This window comes from Callithrix jacchus, chromosome 13 (genome assembly GCF_049354715.1).
Source record: "Callithrix jacchus isolate 240 chromosome 13, calJac240_pri, whole genome shotgun sequence".
Lineage (NCBI taxonomy): Eukaryota > Metazoa > Chordata > Mammalia > Primates > Cebidae > Callithrix > Callithrix jacchus.
The window spans coordinates 50,890,651-50,910,171 of NC_133514.1; the positions used below are offsets into that span (position 1 = coordinate 50,890,651).

Consider the following 19,521-nt stretch of genomic DNA (forward strand, 5'->3'; position numbering starts at 1 on the left):
GTGTCTTTATAATAGAATGATTTGTAATTCTTAGGGCATATACCCAGTAATGGGATTGCTGGGTCAAATGGTATTTATAGTTCTAGATCCTTGAGGAATCACCACACTGTCTTCCACAATGGTTGAACGAATTATGCTCCCACCAACAGTGCAAAAGCATTCCTATTTCTGCACATCCTCTCCAGCATCTGTTGTCTCTTAACTTTTTAGTGATCAGCATCCTAACTGGAGTGAGATGGTATCTCAATGTGGTTTTAATTTGCATTTCTCTAATGACCAGTGATGATAAACTTTTTTTCATGTTTATCGGCTGCATAAATGTCTCCCTTTGAGAAGTGTCTGTTCATATCCTTTGCCCACTTTTTGATGGGTTTGTTTGTTTTCCTGTAAATTTGTTTAAGCTCTGTAGATTTTTCTTGTATATTTGTTTCAGTTCTTTGTAGATTCTGGATATTAGCCCTTTGTCAGATGGGTAGACTGCAAAAATTTTCTCCCATTCTGTAGGTTGCCTGTTCATTCTGATGACAGTTTCTTTCCCTGTGCAGAAGCTCTTTAGTTTAATTGATCCCATTTGTCAATTTTGGCTTTTGTTGCTGATGCTTTTGGTGTTTTAGTCATGAAGTCTTTGCCCATACCTATGTCCTGAATGCTATTGCCTAGGTTTTTTTCTAGGGTTTTTATGGTTTTATGTTTTATGTTTAAATCTTTAATCCAACTTGAGTTAATTTTTGTATAAGGTACAAGGAAGGGTTCCAGTTTGTTTTCTGCACATGGCTAGCCAGTTTTCCCAACACCATTTATTAAATATGGAATCCTTTCCCTATTGCTTGTTTTTGTCAGGTTTGTCAAAGATCAGTTGGTTGTAGATGTGTGATGTTACTTCCAAGGCTTCTGTTCTGTTCCATTGGTCTATATATCTATTTTGGTACCAGTACCACGCTGTTTGGTTACAGTAGCCTTATGGTATAGTTTGAAGTCAGGTAGCGTGATGCCTCCAGCTTTGTTTTTTTTTGCTTAGAATTGTCTTGGTTATGTGGACTCTTTTTGGTTCCATATGAAATTTAGGGTGGTTTTTTCCAATTCGGTGAAGAAAGAATGGTAGCTTGAAGGGGATAGCACTGATTCTATATGTTACTTTGGGCAGTATGGCCATTTTCACGATATTGATTCTTCCTAACCATTTCATCTTATTTAAAAATTTTTTCATTTATTTATTTAGTTTGAGATTGAGTTTTACTCTTGTCACCCAGGCTGGAGTTCAATGGTGTGGTCTTGGCTCACTGCCCCCCTTCCAGATTCAAGCACTTCTCCTGTCTAAGTCTCCTGAGTAGCTGGGATTATAGGGGCACACCACCATGCCCAGCTAATATTTGTAATTTTAGTAGAGTCAGGGTTTCACAATGTTGCCCAGGCTGGTCTCAAATTCCTGACCTCAGGTGATTCACCCACCTTGGCCTCCCAAAGTGCTGGGATTACAGGTGTGAGCCACCACACCTGGCCAGATCTTTTCATTTTAAACTGACCTGCAAAAAATTAACTTTGAAGTTGAAACTTCATTTGTGCTAAAAATAAAATTTCCAGATTGTCCTGAAAGCTGAGTATTCTAGGACTTGACAGCCGTAGGATCAAATCAGTGCCAAAGGGCCAATGGGGTCACGAAAGCTCCTGCAAGCTGACAGAAAACAGACCTGGGACTGCAGCAGGAAGATCACTTGACTTTTGTGGCTGCTCTTTTCTTTTTTTCTGCGATAGTCTCTCCCTTTAGAGAATTCAAAAACCAATTACTGAAATGGATGTACCCCTAAAGGAGCTTATCATGTGTCATACTGAGCATAAGAACCTACACTCTGAGCTGTGGAGTTTAAAGTTCCATTAAGAAAAGTCCGATTTTATAAAGCTATTCCAAAGATCCAATTCTCTCTGATTTTCTTTCTCCCAAAATAACCGTTTCCATGGTTACATAATCACTTAGTATTAGGACTTAGAGGAAATGCACTTTGGGGGATAATTCAGTAGAGGTTGTTTTTAAATTTTCACAGTAGGAACTGGGAAATTCAGTATAAAATATAATCTGGTAATTTGCACAGCTTGCTCAATGCTTCAAGGACACTCGTTTTTACAGAAAACACAATATTTAAAGCTCGGTGATAATAATTATTCTCGTGGTCCTCCAATCACATCAGTCCTGCAGCTGGTCAGTGTCACCTGGCTGGCCCTGCCTCATCACAGCACCTGCTCAGGGACACACAAGTGGCCACCAACTGGGCCAAGTGAGCCCCAGCAACTGGCCAGTGGGTCCGTGTAAGGGGACAAGACTGGGTAGGAGTTGGCCTGGCCTTAGCAAAGCCCATCTCTCCTGCTCCCTCTGGAATTCAGGTGCGGATTATGGAGTGGACAAGGAATAGTGGAGTAAACAGGGATGGCGAAGTGGAAATGGCCGAAGGCAAGAACAGAAGAGCTTTTCCCCTGGGGAAAAAGGGCCTCTGACTCAATACCAGCTTCCAGATCCTCAGAAGAAAGCCCCCTTTCCTTGAAGACACTTAGCAAGTTTCCATTCCTTGCATGCCAAGCAGCACGACACAGACCTTCACAGCCTTAGACTTCTTATGCCACGGGTGCTTTACAGTTTTGGGGTCCCTATCCACACACACAATTGTGGGCTTGGAGAGGTTATGTGGGGGACATGTGTTGTTGGTGGGTCAAGTATGAAGAAGCAGGCCTCAAAAACACATATTCAGACCTCAACCTGTGCTTCAGAAGAGGACCCCTGACTCACCAAGGAGGCCTGAAGGACGAGGCAGCACCTCTGTCCTCACATTAGTCCTCCCCTAGACTGTGCCTGTGGCCAGGCCTGACCATGGAGCTCCCATTGCCTTTCCTGCCCTGGATTATTCCCTCCTCCATCATCTTTTAAAAAAAATCGAGATATAATTCATATAACATCTAATTTCGAATAAGACACCATTTTGACATATGAAATTCCATGGTTTCAGTATATTCACAAAATTGTGCGACTATCACCACTATTCAATTCCAGAACATACTCATTATCCCAAAGAGAAACCCTCCATCCATTAGCAGTCACTCTTAAGTACCCACTCTCCCTAGCCCCCTAGAAACCACTGCTTGACTTCTGTCTCTGTAGATTTACCTATTGTGGTCATTTCATATACATGTAATCATATAATATGTGTCTTTTTGAGTCTTATTTCTTTCAGTCAGTGTGATGTTTTCAAGTTTCATCCATGTTGTAGCATGTGTCAGCACTTTATTCCTTTTTATTGCTGAGTAATATTCCACTGTGTGGATGTATCACATTTTGTCTATACCTTCCTAATTTGATGAACATTTGGATTGTTCTTGCTTTTTAGTTAGGATGACAAATGTTGCTATGAACATCCATCTACCAGTTTTTGTGTGAAGGTATGTTTAGAATTCTCTTGGGTTCACACCTAGGAGTGGAAATGCTGGGGACTTCCACATTGAGCCTTTTGAGGAACTACTGGATTCTCTCAATTGGCAGATTGGCCTCCTGAGGCCCTAACAATTTCAGCATCACTGAGAAGCCCAAAAGACTCCCATGACTCCTACCATGGAAGAAATGACTTTAAGAGGTCTTAGAATTATTACCTTCTTCAATTCTGAGGGTGAGGCAGGAGAATTGCTTGAACCCCGGAGGCGGAGGTTGCAGTGAGCCAAGATCGTACCATTGCACTCCAGCCTGGGCAACAAGAGTGAAACTCTCATCTCAAAAAAAGATGCAATTCTGTTGAGCAAGGTAACACAGTGACTTAGTGTCACACCAAGATTTAAGTCAGAGCTTTTCCAAGAGCAAGTTTGATGTAAAGAAGATGGAAAACATGGAGGAATAGTGTGAATTAGCATGGGGAAAGGCGAGTGAGCATGGACCTGTAAAGGAGACAAGGGTTGGCTTTTTCTGTCAATACCACATCAAATACCGGCTCTTGTTTGACCGATTCACATATTTCAGATAGCACTGACTTTTATTTATTTATTGAGATGGAGTCTTGCTGTTTTGCCCAGGCTGGAGTGCAGTGATCGCAGCTCACTGCAACCTCTGCCTTAGCCTCCTGAGTAGCTGGAATTACAGGTGTGTACCACCACATACAGCTAATTTTTGTATGTTTAGTAGAGACCGGGTTTCACCACGTTGGCCAGGCTGGTCTTGAACTCCTGACCTCAAGTGATCCACCCGCCTTGGCCTCCCAAAGTGCTGGGATCATAGGCGTGAGCTGACTTGAACTAGACATTTAAATATGAATCAGACACATTCCCTGGGGAATTCAAAACCTAGCGCTCTGAACAAGACACAGGAGCCTCGTGGTCTGAAGACTGCACTCTGAGTCATGTCCAGTTACTGGCCTGATTTTGAAATATCCTTTCTTTTATGAAGTGATGGTGGTGGGAGATAGAAGCAGCTTATATTTTTTCTGACCTCTTCTTTAGCAAAGTAAGAAAATTTGGCAGCCCTATGTTGGTCTAACAGATTTATTGAAATGTTACTTGTTTTTGAAATCCCTCATCCCTCAATCCCAGAATCTAATCCTAGAGGAAAAACAAGATAGTTATTAGGATGCAAAGGTTATTGCTCCAACATGATTCCCATGGTATTAAAATGGATGAAACAAGCTAAGTTGGAGAAGTTACGATTAGTTTAGGATAACGAGGCCTCGAGGAGGAACTGGTTTCTGTAACTCTGTCAGGCCCGGGGTTCAGAAAGCTGGAAGGGAAGCTTTGGCTAAAGGTGTTTTATTCCCGATAAGTCTGGAAGGGAGTCTTGGCCTGAGGCCCTGGGGGCCTCGCTCACAAGGCAGTTTTTGTCTGTAGCTTTCTGTAATTTGAAAGAATAAATATAAAAGACAGAGCAGACTTCGGCTTTGGTCTCATCTGTTTCTGGGAACCCGTGATAGTGGGCACCCTCTCTGGGTGTCGGTTTCTGCATCAGTCATACCCTAGCAAGCGGTAACACTTACCTAGTGCTTAGTAAGTGCCAGGTACTATTTTGAGGACTTGGGATATCTACTTATTTAATGCCAAAACCGTATGAGAATAGATTCTGTAAATTTTCTCATAAAAGTAATTTACCTAAAGTCTCACACAGTGGTCGGGGGTGGGGCCAGAATCTACATTTCTATCTGCCTATTGTCAAGCTCATGCCATTTTTTTACATGATTTATTTTTGCATATTCTATTTTAAATGAAATTATTAAATTCTATCACTATGGTGATGCAGGAATAACTTGTCCATTTTTTTACAATAGAGAAATTTCTCATGTGACATTGAGCAGAACTGTGGTGTTCTCCAAGGCCTATCTTTGTGCAATGAATAGTGAAATACTGAAAAAGGATGATGCATATTCCACAATAACTTCAAATACAGAGATGTATGAATTTTAATATTATTATAAACTGCTTTAGAAATCCAGTTGCTAGCATCTTCCTGGTATATTCTTCCCACCTCTAAAGCACTGTTAATTAACATATAATTCTGTGTGTCTTTTATGTTTGAAACAGGGTCTTGCTCTGTTGCCCAGGCTACAGTATGTGGCAAAATTATAGCTCATTGCAGCCTCAAACTCCTGGGCTCAAGGGATCCTCCCACTTCAGCCTCCTGAGTAGCTGGGACTATAGGTGTGTTATACTGGACCGAGCACAGAAAGTCAACACCAAGACAAAAGTATGCCAAATTGCAGGGTTTTTGCCGGCGACCACGGAGGACTCACGTCTCTCCAACCTGTGGCAGAGAAATAAGGGTGACAAGACCTTTTTATATCCATAAAACCACCTTGGGACTGGGGGTGAGGATCGGGGATGGGGATGAAAGGCTTCAGAGATTTCGAAGGCTAGTGGATTCCATAAATCACCTCCCGGGCAGAGAGGAGGGTGAGGGGGGCTCCAGACATTCCAAGGGCCAGGGGACTTTCGTCATTCCGATTGTTACTTAAGTGGTTTACAGAAGTCAAGATAAAACATTAGTTTATACATTATCTGGGTAGGGGTACAGATCTTCAGATACTTATTACGGGTTGCAGGAGCCAGGATGGAATTAACTCGGGCTGCTTATTCTGGTTATTACTGGCTAGCAACTCTGGCAGTTACTGATAAGAGAAGGTAAGCAGCTTTACTTCTCTGCATTCTGCAAAGTAAACTAGCAGTCTTACTTACAGAAGCCAAGGCCAGCAGTTTTCATGAGGAGAATGGGCAGCCTTTACAACTTTTTAAAAAACAGTCTTGCATTTTATAAAATGACATTGTTCAGGTTCTAAGTCCAGGCCAGCTATATCACAGTGTGCACCATCATGCCAGCTTCTGTTGTGCCTTGAATGACTGCTTAATGATTGAAATAGTGCAGAAAGAGTGAGTGAGAGTACGAGGAAAAGATAAAAGGCCTTTTCAGCACCTGCAATCCTCTTAAGGTTGTTCAGACTATATTGGATTTCCACTGAGAACCTTTCCAACCCCCCAACCCCCACATCCAGACGTAAAGCAACCAAATAACATGAGAGCAACCACTGAAGTGTATTCACAAATGTAAACTAAAGGGCAGGGCCAATTTCGAAACATTATTTAAGGAACACCTTGAAGGGCTTGCCATGCATGGCAGGAAATCGACATTTTTTATTTTTTTGAGATGGAGTCTTGCTCTGTTGCTCAGGCTGGAATGAAGGTGTATTCATCTTGGCTCACTGAAACCTCTGCCACCCAGGTTAAAGCAGTTCTCCTGCCTCAGCATCCAGCTGGGATTACAGGTGCCCACCACCATGCCTGGCTAATTTTTGTATTTTTAGTAGAGATGAGATTTCACCATGTTGGCCAGGCTGGTCTCAAACTCCTGACCTCAGGTGATTCACCCGCCTTGGCCTCCCTAAGTGCTGGAATTACAGGTGTGAGACACAGTGCCCGGCCAGGACATTTTATATACTTTTTTCATTAATTAAAAATTTTTGTGAGTAAATATTTTCTTTAGCTTATACAATGGAGGTGGCTAACCCTTTCTATGGTCCTTTGAGGGTGTTTGCAGCAAGCGTGCGCTCCATTTTTGATGCTTTACTATACTTTACCTTGCCAAGTGCACTCATCACATGCCAGCAGACCGAGTGTGGGATGTCCTGTCCTTGGACAAGGTAAGAAAGAGGTTAAGTACAATGTTACTAGGACCATCAGCTCTCCTTCTGGGCCTCTCCAGAGTCTGGCCTGGATAACCCGTGCCCTCTGCTGGGTATGCTGTGAAGCTCTTCCTTGTCTGAAACAACTTTCTCAGGCCCAGGGCCTTCTCCTCTCTGCAGGTACTCCTTGCGTGCTCTGGATTTCCAGGCTCCGCATACCATTAGTAGCTGACGACGGGCACACTGGGGCCATCTGCCTCTCTTCCAAGCTCCAGGATCAGACAACAGACTGACTGCTCCATGTCTCTACATGGATCTCCGTCTGGCATCTCAAACTCAGCATCTCCAAATCAGAGCTGGATTTCTTCCCTAAGTCTCCCAGATGTCCCCATTGCAGTAAATGGCACTGTGGTTCACCCTGTTCCCTCCTGAACCCCTTTCCTCCACCTCCCTCATTAAGTCCACCAGCTGGTTCTGCCCCTTCAGCTTCCAGCACTCACCTGCATGGCCACCCTGACCTGACCCAAGGCACCCCACAGGGTCTCTGCCTTCTGCATTCTATCCTCCTCCTAACCTCAGCTTGGAGCTGATGGCTGCTAGCACAGTTGAAAGAAAACCCAAGTTCCTTGCTGTGGTCCTCAGACCTGGGGGTGTCTGGCCGCAATGACCTCTCTCACTTCTTTATGGCCACTCTACCTTTCCCCACCCATGCTCAGTGCCTTCTCCTCCTCCTCCTCCTGCTCTTGCCATGCGACCCTTGGGACCTCACTCTCTGGGCTTCACTGGGTGCTCCAGGCGCATCCCACCGGGGACGGTGACTGGATGCAGAACCTAGCGAGCAGGAGCTTGGGCCGACACAACCATTTGCTCCTGGAAATCAACATCCACAATGCAGCTCCACTCACTGGTTCCAAATACTGCAAATTCAGAGATTTTATGCTATGGAATCTCTTCCATGTGTATACATTTTTAGAGTTTACAGATTTTAAAATGTAAAATTGTTCATTTCTTGCTATCCACAGAGTTACATAAAACAACTAGTCAAATATAGTTTTTAATTATCAAAACAGCAAACATATCTAGAACTTCTTAATAATTTAATATTGTTCTAGGGACCATTATTTTCTAACAGGAATAGACTATATCTGACAAAGCAAAACACAACACAATAGAAAATAAGTGTTTCAGGAAAAAACAATGAGCCAGCCCTGGCACGAGTGTCCTTTTTCCTTTTTTAATTACAGTTTTCATCAAATATTTACTTATTACATTCATTACCATCTATTTTCATGGTTCTGGTATACTTTTTTTTTTTTTTTTTTGAGACGCAGTCTCTCTCCATGGCCCAAGCTGGAGTGCAGTGACACAATCTTGGCTCACTGTAACCTCCACATCCCAGGTTCAAGCAATTCTCCTGCCTCAGCCTCCCGAGTAGCTGGGATTACAGGTGCCTGCCACCACATCTGGCTAATTTTTGTATTTTTAGTAGAGACGGGGTTTCACCATATTGGCCAGGCTGGTCTCAAACTCCTGACCTCAGGTGATTCACCCACCTTGGCATCCCAAAGTGCTGGGATGACAGGCATGCGTCATCGAGCCTGGCCTTCTGGTATACTTCTAATGTGTACAGAATGATCACATTACTTTAAGTAAGGGCCTGTCCTTGATCACAAGGTTTGTATTACTTTAAAATTTAATTTGAGGCTCCTGCTCCAAAATCAAAACATAACAATAACAATGTAAGTACACTTTAACTTACCAATATGCAGGTAGCTCTACATAAAAGTCAAAAACTGAAGAGAACAGAAGACAATACTCAGGACAAAATGAACGAAACCTTCTGGTTCTCAGAAACATTGATTCTTACTGGATTTTCAATTTTCCATTCTACTAAACATGTCTTATTTTAAAAGTTGATTTCTGTCACAAAAGGTTAATTCATTTCTTGCACTCAAGAAACCCGAAGTACTGAGAAGGCAGCATAACCATGCATGCAATCACATTCTTCAAAGGGCCCTGTGACTTGAACAGGACACAACTTACTATTGTGCACAGTCGATCAGCTGGTACTCATTGGATCTCTCAAAGCATGCCTTCACACCTTCATCGTCCCAAAGTTTTTTCACATGATCAAAGAATTCCTAAAGTTTGAAAGAGTTACAAATTTAAAAAAAATGTGTAATAAGCTTTTAAAAAGTTAAAAAGAAAAAACAATGCAAAAAATGGTTTTTTGTGCAAGTAGCATTCAGATTTTCTTTGTGGAAGACTACATAGTAAAATGCAACAGTCCTATGTTTAGTATGATGAAAAATGTATTCATGCATGTTATCATTACTCAAGTCAAATTGTAAATTTTTTCTTTTTTTTTTTTTGAGTTGGAGTCTCACTCTGTCGCCCAGGCTGGAGTGCAGTGGCACAATCTCAGCTCACCACAACCTCTGCCTTCCAAGTTTAAGCAATTCTCCTGCCTCAGCCTCCCGAGTAGCTGGGATTACAGGTGCCTGTCACCATGCTCAGCTGATTTTTGTATTTTTGTTGTTGTTGTTGTTATTAGAGATAGGGTTTCACCATGTTGGCCAGGCTAGTCTCGATTTCCTGACCTCAAGTGATCCACCCGCCTCGGCCTCTCAAAGTGCTGGGATTACTGGCATGAGTCCCTGTGCCTGGCCCCAAATTGTTTTATCATTCCAGAAAGTCCCCCAAAATGCAAATTATGTTAAAGTTAATATCACACATTAACTATAAATATACTTAAAAGCATAATGCTATTTAGTATTAATTAACTTAACTCATTGAACCATCATCCCAGCCATACAAAAAATTCATATTATAATGGCAAGCTCTGTTTAGCTTCTGTCTTTTACATTTTCTATGTGAGTTATGTTTAGGAATGGACATGGTTGAGTAGTTGGATTAAATTTGGCCCAGACATACAAGGTACATAAAAAAGGAAATTTAAAAATTACATACTTTGGGGATAATTATTTCTTTTTTCATTAAAAAAAACTAGGAGTTAAGTGTGAATTGTGATTTTTCATTCATTCCAGAGCCATGAGGTCACTGTGCTCAACTTCACCTATTATTATAGCAAGCAAGACAGTCTGAAAAGAACATTTTTCACCTCCAAAGCAAATGAAGGGCTTATGAATTCATATTGGCAAAATTGCCCAAAAGGGCTTTGGAAGCAAATGACTACATTAGTAGCTAAACACAAAAGAGGTTATGTAAATGTTCAAAAAACACTCCTCGGGGACATTCACAACCTTCCCACGGCAGTTATTTGCCTGCCTTTGATCGTCAGGGTTCTCAGGCTCCATGGCCTGTCCCAGGCATCTCCTCCTTCATGCCTATCACAACGGCCACATTTCTTTCTTCTTTTTTTTACTGTTTCCCAGGCTAGAGTGCAGTGGTGTGATCTCAGCTCATTGCAACCTCTGCCTCCCGGGTTCAAGCGATTCTCCCGCCTCAGCCTCCCGAGTAGCTGGAATTACAGGTGCCCACCACTGCGCCCAGCTAATTTTTTTATTTTTAGTAGAGACAGGGTTTCATTATCTTGTCCAGGCTGGTCTTGAACTCCTGACCTAGTGATCCACCCAACTTAGCCTCCCAAAGTGTAGGGATTACAGGCGTGAGCCACTGCTCCTGGCAGCCACATTTCTAAGAATCAACACAGATTCTTTGGAGGAAAAAAACAAGGATTGGTACTTTTTCTTAAGGACTCAGAATTCCATACAAAGGTGGATCCAAGCACTGTGAGGTTTAATGCTTGCAATTTGGAAGGCCCTCTTTGAAAAAAGAGATGCAAAATGATGAATACAAAATTAGGTATAAATCATTGGAAGGGGAGTAGAAGTGAAGCACCCAGAGTGCAGGCTTATTAGTGTTTAGAAAATCTAATTCTGATTTCATAGTGTCAGGGACAATCTTGTAAGTTATGGCATAGTCTATATCTGTCTGTCACCGTTGTCAACAAACCCAAATGGTTCCCAGTTGATTAAAAAAAGAGACATTTTTCCCCGGAAGGGGGTGGCTAAACCTCTCAGTTTTCATCTTGTTTCCCTAGGTTTACATTTCCTTCTAGAATCTTCCTCTGATGCTCCCATTAATCCAGTAAAGGAGTTTGTAGGCTTCCTTAAAAAAATTTCCTTCAAAGAGCCATCCAAACCCATACTCACACACACTTCTCACACACACACGTGTAAAGATCAATCCTGCATTATGCTGTTATCAAGATGGCGGTGGAGAGAGTAACTCCACTGCCTCATGGTGACAGATCTTCCAGTTGCCAGCTCTGGGCACCTGATTTCTCTACACAAGACAGACATATCATATATAAAAACTATAGACTCATGCTACATGAAAACAAATTTAACTGGATTTACTAAGACACAGGAACCATAGACACCAGACTTCTATAAAAGTACACATAAGAATTATTCACTATAACAGGTTTCCAAATGCAATTAAAAAAACGACCAAGACTGGAGTAATCAATCTAAACCTGGTCAAAAAAAGAAAAATATTGAACCCCATTGTCTGGTTTCTAAGGTGTAGGAAAGGCTGTGACAAGATGAGAGCAGGGAAGGCGTGCAGCGCGTGCTCACAGGTCCATTAATCCATGAAGGGTCTCGGGTTGCTCCAGGACCTGCAGAGCGGAAAGGGCTCCAAATTGCGTGGGGTACGGTCGTATGGTCACCCTACTACCCAATCAGCCATGAAAGTAAGCCCACACGGTGCTGACTCCAGAGCTAACCGGCATGTGGCTGGAGGTCAGTGAGGGGGTTGTGAAATTGATCTTTTTTTTATTTTTATTTTTAGTTTTTGAGACGGAGTTGCACTCTGCCCTGTCGGGTAGGCTGGAGTGCAGTGGCGTAATCTCGGTTCACTGCAGCCTCGCCCTTCAGGGCTCAAGCAATCCTCCTGCATCAGCCTCTTAAGTAGCTGGGACTATAGGTGCGTGCCACCACGCCCCGCTAATTTTTTTATTTTCCTGGAGACGGGGTTTTACCCATGTTGCCCAGGTTGGTCTCCAAGTCCTGGGCTCAAGCTATTCTCTACACTCAGGCTCCCGAGTAGCGGGGATTATAGGTGTGTACCACAATACCCAACAATTTTTTTTTTTTGGTTTAGAGATTTGGCAGGGGAGTGGGGGAGATGGTGGTTCTCACAATGTTGCCCAGGCTGGTCTCGAGCTCCAGGCTCAAGTGATCCCATAGGCGCGCCCAACATGCCCCGCCTGAGAAACGCCATCTTGAGTAGAAGCCCGAAGCTGGGCTATGGAAAGCCGGGCATGCTGAACCCCTGGGCCTCTCCGGAGCCGCCCTCACCCCGCACCTGCAGTGCCACACACATCCGCCGCTCCGCGCGCACATGGCCTCCTGGCAGGCAGAGGAGAAACTGAGGTTCCCATCAGACGCCCTTGCTTTTCGACTCACTTAGCACCCATGAAACGGAGGCCTATGGAGGGGCGGCCATGGCCTGGGCGCATTCCGGCCACCGGACCGCGCTGGATGCCGGGCTGGCCTCGCCAGAGGTTGGATATGCTCTCTAGGGAGGCGGGAGGCCTTTTTGCTTCAGCCCACGGTGATCTGGAAAGGGAGGGCATTCCGGCTCCGAAGCATTTACTGGGGCCCCTGTTCAGGGACCTGCCGGCTTCCTCCTGCAGAAACAGCATCACCGCCCACTTGTCTCTGCAAACAGCTCCCCAGCTTGGAGGCCCTGCCCAGCGGGGCTGGGATTCTCAGCACCACCCCCACCCCCAGCTCCTGCTGTTTTCTCCTGTCCTTCCCAATACCTTTTCTCATTTTGTGTTAATTTCCTGCATGTCACAGTAAGGATCTTACTCATATAATAATCCCTATTTAGTTCTTACACAGTTCTTATTTTGTCGAGGGTACCGTGCACAGTATTTTAACACTTGATCGCATTTAATTCTTACAAAGCTGGAAGAGGTGGCTGTTATCACTGTGCTCAGAGAAGTTAAGTAACCCACCCAAGGCCTCAAAACAGCTAATGGCAGGTCATCTTATTTTACAGCATGTGTTTTTAACCACTATGCATACTACCACCCTTTATTATACATATTAAATCATCTTCTATTCTTTAATTTTCTACTGGGTTTCTTTAAAATCACTATTTTAGAAAATCTGCTCTTCACAGGATAAAGTACAGGGGATCTCGTACAAGGGTACCTTGTTAAAGCAACACAAGACACTAATGAGGATTCCTGCAGGTCTGTAAAGCTCAGAAACTTCTGTGGTCCTTCCACAATTCAAAAATACTTTGCAAAGATTGCAAAGATGCCAAGTATAAATGTAGCTCATAGGATAAGCCTTAGTGTTCTGTGGTTGGGTTAGATTCACTGGTGAGGACTGAAACTGCTTTATAGGGGACAAAACTCTGGATTTGAGCTGAAGCCCGAGACAGAATTACAGGGAAGTGCTTGAACCAAGAATGAAGACAGAATTTCTGGAGCAGTGTTGATATCAAGAGTAAAATAGGGATTGTAGGCACAGTGGTTTTTAGGTAGATGTTTTAGAAACACTGAAGAAACACAAAAGCAACAACAATCTCTCTTCACTTCAACTTCCTCATGGGTAAACATGTTGGACTAGCATACAGCCAAGTCTCCACGATTCCGCCACATATTTACTTTTTTTTTTTTTTTTTTCAGGATGGAGTCTTGCTCTTCTTGTCCAGGCTGGAGTGCAATGACACGATCTCGGCTCACTGCAACCTCTGCCTCCTGGGTTTGAGTGATTCTTCCCATTCAGCCTCCTGAGTAGCTGGGATCACAGGCATGCACCACCACGCCCAGCTAATTTTTGTATTTTTAGTAGAGATAGGGTTTTGCCATGTTGGCCTGGCTGGTCTCAAACTCCAGACCTCAGGTGATCCACCACCTCGGACTCCCAAAAGGCTGGGGTTACAGGCATGAGCCACTGCGTCCGACCCACATATTTACTTTTTAAAGGGTTCTAAATACTTCATGGTGAATTCCGTGGCTGCTGTTGTGATTGCTATTTCAATGTTTTACAAGGAAAATTTTCAAATTTATAAAAGTAGAGAGAATGAACCTCCAGGTACCCATTACTCAGGTTCCACATCTATCAACGCATGGCCAATTTCTTTTCATCTATAGCTCATCACCTTTTACACTGCTTTTGTTATTTTAAAACAAATATTTCATTTATAAGTCACCATATCATGTTATTTTAACATTATTTCTAAAACATAAAGACTTTTTAAAAAGGTCTATTTCAACTAAAAAATACACACACAAACACATAGAAAAGGATAGTGTAAAGTCATTAAATATTTAGGCAGCCAGTGCAACTTCTTTAGATATAATTAAACATTTGTTCAGAGCTAGGCTAGGATACTGATAGGGATCAAAATATGCCACCCCCAATTATGTCACACTGGCATATTGATTATTTTGAGCTGAAGGCAACTGAGAAACATTGGATATAAGAAGAGCTGTCTGATCTCCCCCTTTCTGCCTAAAAGAAGAGCATAAATATCCCCCACCCTGTACTAGGACGAGAAGAGTGATCTTTATCACAGAGACGGAGAGCTGTCACCAAGATGAGTCTGCATAAGCAAACCTTACTAAAATAGCCCTTTCTCACAATTTTTTTTCTTTTTCTTTTTTTTTTTTCTGAGACAGAGTTTCACTCTGTTGCCGAGGCTGGAGTGCAGTGGCCCAATCTCAGCTCACCACAATCTCTGCCTTCTGGCTTCAATCAATTCTCCTGCCTTGGCCTCCTAAGTAGCTGAGATTATAAGCGCATGCCACCACACCCAGCTAATTTTTGTATTTTTAGTAGAGACAGGGTTTCACGATGTTGGTCAGGCTGGTCTCAAACTCCTGACCAAGTGATCTGCCCACCTCGGCCTACCAAAGTGCTGGAATTACAGGCATGAGCCACTGTGCCAAGCCTCCTTTCTCGCAATTACATCAACCCTAGGAGCCCAAATCCCCTTTCATTTGTAGGCACTTCTTCCACAATTTGTCACCCTTTGTTAAAATGGTATATATGCTCCCAATTCTAACTTCTTTTTTTTTTTGCATGTTTCATTTCGTTTCTGTGCTGCCCCTGTGCTTATAAAATTAAAAACATGAGTAAAATTTTTATGTCTTTTCTCCTGTTAATTTGTCTGTTGTCATTTTAATTCACAGGCTCTGGCTTTTTTCTTTTCCTATAGATCGCATACATTTTTTTAAAACAATGGGGAAATTAATGTGAAGATTAATTTTAGTATGTCTCCATTAGCAACTAAGATGAATAATACTAAATGAAAATAATTCAGGGTTTTTTTTTTGTGTGTTATGTGCCTGAAAAGAGTAATTCACACTAAAACGTAGCCTGTTTTTGACATCTGAGGCTATGCAAAATTTGAAAGCATAAAAATAAATTACTAAGGTACATTTCTTATTTTTTTCTGAAATGAGTATTAGTGAAAATGAGAATTGCCATGTGATCGTCATATGTTTAGCAACTGATATATGTGAATATTTTTTACTTTTATTCAAAGGGATTTAAGTTACGTAAAATAAAAATAATAATACCAAATTTAAACCTATATTTTAAAAGCAAGGCTTTAAAATTTTAAAGTATAATTTTTATTTTTAAATCAACATTTAAAGTTTAAAAATTAAAATATGTAATGACTCCATTTGTATTGACAACATTTTCCTTCTGGTACTGCTATCTACAACTACCTGTATATTGAAAGTATACCCAAGGATAACAGGGAATTCTCAGATGAGTAAAACAAATGTCTTTTTTTTTTGCTTTTAAATTCTTGTTAATTACTTTAAAATGCGAACAAACAGATGACAATAAGAAGTATAAGAGTAACATTTCTTGCATAACTTCTGTGCTAACATAATGCAATCAAATGATTTTTTTGGTTACATTGACATTTGGGATACATTTTTCATTTTAAAATAAAAATCAAAGGGCTATTTCCCATCACTTGACCTGAGTGTGGTGCTGTCTGTCTGGCGGCTGTGGGTTCAGGCAGCCCTGCTCCCACTCGCTGTGCTGTGAGTCCACACTGAGCCCTGTGGTCCACACTGAGCCCTGTCCTGTGGTGTGGTGGACCTCATCTCTGGGTTGAGTGTGAAAAGGTTCCCTATGCTCTCTGCACAATATTCTTTCTACAGCAACTTATAGAAAATACTTCTAGTTTTAGCATCAGGAATAACCTTGCATTTCTCCAGCAACTGTTTTTTACATTGTATTATTAATTTTTAATCTGTGGATCCTGTGATTTTCCTACTGCTTTCATTTATGTCACTGAGTTGACTATATGAAAGTTCAGAAACCAAGTTTCAGGGTATGTCCTGGCATATGTGAAGGCCTTTGTTCCACACGCTATGCAATAACCTCACTGTGGTTCCACATAACTCACTCTCCCTGTTCCTAGCTTCATCCGCCCACATTTTCAGTTATTTTATTAACTTGTAACACTGTAAGCAGTACTAAATACTTTCTCTACCAAGTGGAAGCGTACATAGATGTTTAATGTAACCTTTTATGGGAACCTAGTGAATAATGTTCACCACTGTAATCACATTAGCTTTAAAAACAGGCAGTTTCAGGACAGTATCCATTTAAATTGAATTTTTTGAAACTTGAGTTTAGGTCTAATTCATTTAAAATACACCTACTCAATTTTATCCCTTGGACAACAGAATGAGCTAATAGGTATCTGTCATTTCTTTTTTAGGTATCCGGTGAATATCAAGTTAAAAGTCTATATGGGATCTGTCATGATTGATTTGTTATTTTGTTACTTTATAGTGTTATAACACTACGATTTTATTATGTATAATTTCTGTCCATCCTGAATTTTTTTTTTTGAGACAGAGTCTCAGTCTGTCGCCCAGGCTGGAGTACAGTGGTGCAATCTCGACTCACTGCAACCTCTGCTTCCTGAGTTCAAGCAGTTCTCCTGCCTCAGCCTCTGAGTAGCTGGGACTATTGACATGCACCACTGTGCCCAGCTTATTTTTATATATTTTTTGAGAGACGTGGTTTCACCATGTTGGTCAGGCTGGTCTCCAACTCCTGACCTCGTGATCTGCCTGCCTGGGGCTCCCAAAGTGCTGAGATTATAGGTGTGAGCCACCATGCCCTGCATGTCCATCCTGAAATTTAATGTTATGGTTTATCTAAAATTCTCCTCCACCTCCCAGGTTCAAGCAGTCTTGTGCCTCAGCCTCCCGAGTAGCTGAGACTACAGGCGGGAGCCACCACACTCGACAAATTTTTTTTTTTTAATTTTTAGTAGAGATGAGGTTTTGCCATGTTGGCCAAGCTGGCCTCAAGTGATCTGCCTGCCTCAGCCTCCCAAAGTGCTGGGATTACACTGGACAGTGTATCTACAATTCTATTGAGGAACAGTTTTCAGAAACTATGTTTAAAAAAACTTCACAAATGGGCTGTGCTCGCTGGCTCACACCTGTAATCCCAGCACTTTGGTAGGCTGAGGTGGGCAAATCACCTGAGCCCAGGAGTTCAACACCAGCCCGGGCAACACTATGAATATTTGTCTCTACTAAAAATATAAAAATTAGCCCAGTGTGGTGGCACACACCTGTAATCCCAGCTACTTGGGAGGCTGAGGCAGGAGAATCACTTGAACCTGTGAGGTGGAGTTTGCAGTGAGCAGAGAACTCCAGCCTGGGTGACAGAGGGAGACTCCGTCTCAAAAAACAAAAACAAAAAAGAAAACTCCATGAAAAAAAGCCAATTAAAAAAGCCTTTGCAGTTCCTGGGTGGAAAGCATCTTTCCTAGCATGAAGCGTGATCGCCACAGGCAACAAGTTCAACAATCAAGCAACTGCAAAATGAGGTTAACATGTACCTTAGCATTTACTGAGTGCCCAGGTACAAGGTCTCATTTGTCTCAAACAATCCTGCTGTGCAGGTAATTCAACGACAACACGAGAACCATCGAGGATACTTCATGCTTGATTAAGTTCATTTTATTGGGAAGTGGCCAAACCTGGATTCAAAAGCATGTTCTGAGGCTGGCTGGCTTTCCTATTCTCTGGTCAACAGCAGTTCCTTGGGCATAAGAGATGATTGAGGACAAGTGCAAATTTATAATACACCCCATGGATCTATTTTTCCCTTAGGACTTAGACTACTTCAATTATTCTTAGTGTCATGTTTAAACAACTTTTTGAGGTATACTATATATGCTATAAAATTTTCCCATTTATAAAGTCATGCAACCACCAACACCCAGGTTTTAGAATTCCTCCATCACATGAAAGGTGCCTCACCCTCCTGAGCCATGCCCTGCCACCACCCCAGGCCCCAACAACTACTCAGTTCCTTCCATCTCTATGGTTTTGTCTTTTCTAGAAACTTCATGTAAATAAAACTATAGTTGTTTGTAACTGGCTTCTTTCACTTAGCACAGTTTTGAAATTCATCCATTTTGTTACATACATTAACAGTTTGTTCTTTTTTTTTTGAGATGGAGTTTCACTTTGTCACCCTGGTTGGAGTACAGTGGCACGATCTCAGCTCAGTGTAACCTCTGCCTCCCAGGCTCAAGAGATTCTCCTACTTCATCCTCCTGAGTAGCTGGGATTACAGGTGCCCTCCGCCATGCCTGGCTAATTTTTGTATTTTCAGCAGAGACAGGGTTTCACCATGCTGGCCAAGCCGGCCTTTTTTAAAAACATTAGAGTGATCAAGTGCGGTGGCTCACACCTGTAATCCCTGCACTTTGCAGGCAGATCAAAAGGTCAGGAGATCGCGACCATCCTGGCTAACATGGTGAAACCCCGTCTCTACTATAAATACAAAAATTAGCTGGGGGTGGTGGCATGTGCCTTTAGTCCCAGCTATTTGGGAGGCTGAGGCAGGAGAAGTGCCTGAATCTGGGAGGCGGAGGTTGCAGTGAACCAAGATTGTGCCACTGTGCTCCTGTCTGGGCGACAGAGTGAGACTCCATCTCAAAATAAATAAATAAATAAGAAATTAAAAACATTGCTGAGTTCTATTCCATTGTATGGATCTATCACATTTTGTTTATCCATTCACTAGTTGATGGGTGTTTGGGTTATTTTCAGTTTTTGACTATTGTGAATAGTGCTACTTGGAATATTTGTGTACACATCTTTGTATGGACATTAATTTTTATTTCTTTTGGGTAGGATTGGAATTGCTGGGGTTTATGTAAGTGAATGCTTAAGTTTTAAAAATTGTCAAATTGTTTTCCATGGTGGCTACACCATTTTACATTGTCAAGAGCAATGTTTAGTTGTTCTAATATTTCCACATCCTCACCAATGCTTGGCTTTGTCTGTCTTCTTAATTTTAATTATTCTAGTGGGCATGTAGTGGTATCTCATTGTGGTTTTAGT

The 19,521-nt window shown here is 42.1% G+C and overlaps 1 protein-coding gene across 2 annotated transcripts in view; it reads right to left on the bottom strand.

Annotated features, from left to right (window-relative positions):
* GNAL (G protein subunit alpha L) overlaps window positions 1-19,521 on the bottom strand; it is a 192,789-nt gene that overhangs the window by 44,410 nt on the left and 128,858 nt on the right. For both annotated transcript variants that reach the window (XM_008979470.5, XM_008979471.5), the window contains exon 5: window positions 9,171-9,268. In XM_008979470.5, the coding sequence (XP_008977718.4) occupies window positions 9,171-9,268 (98 nt within the window). The remainder of the gene's footprint in view (window positions 1-9,170; window positions 9,269-19,521) is intronic.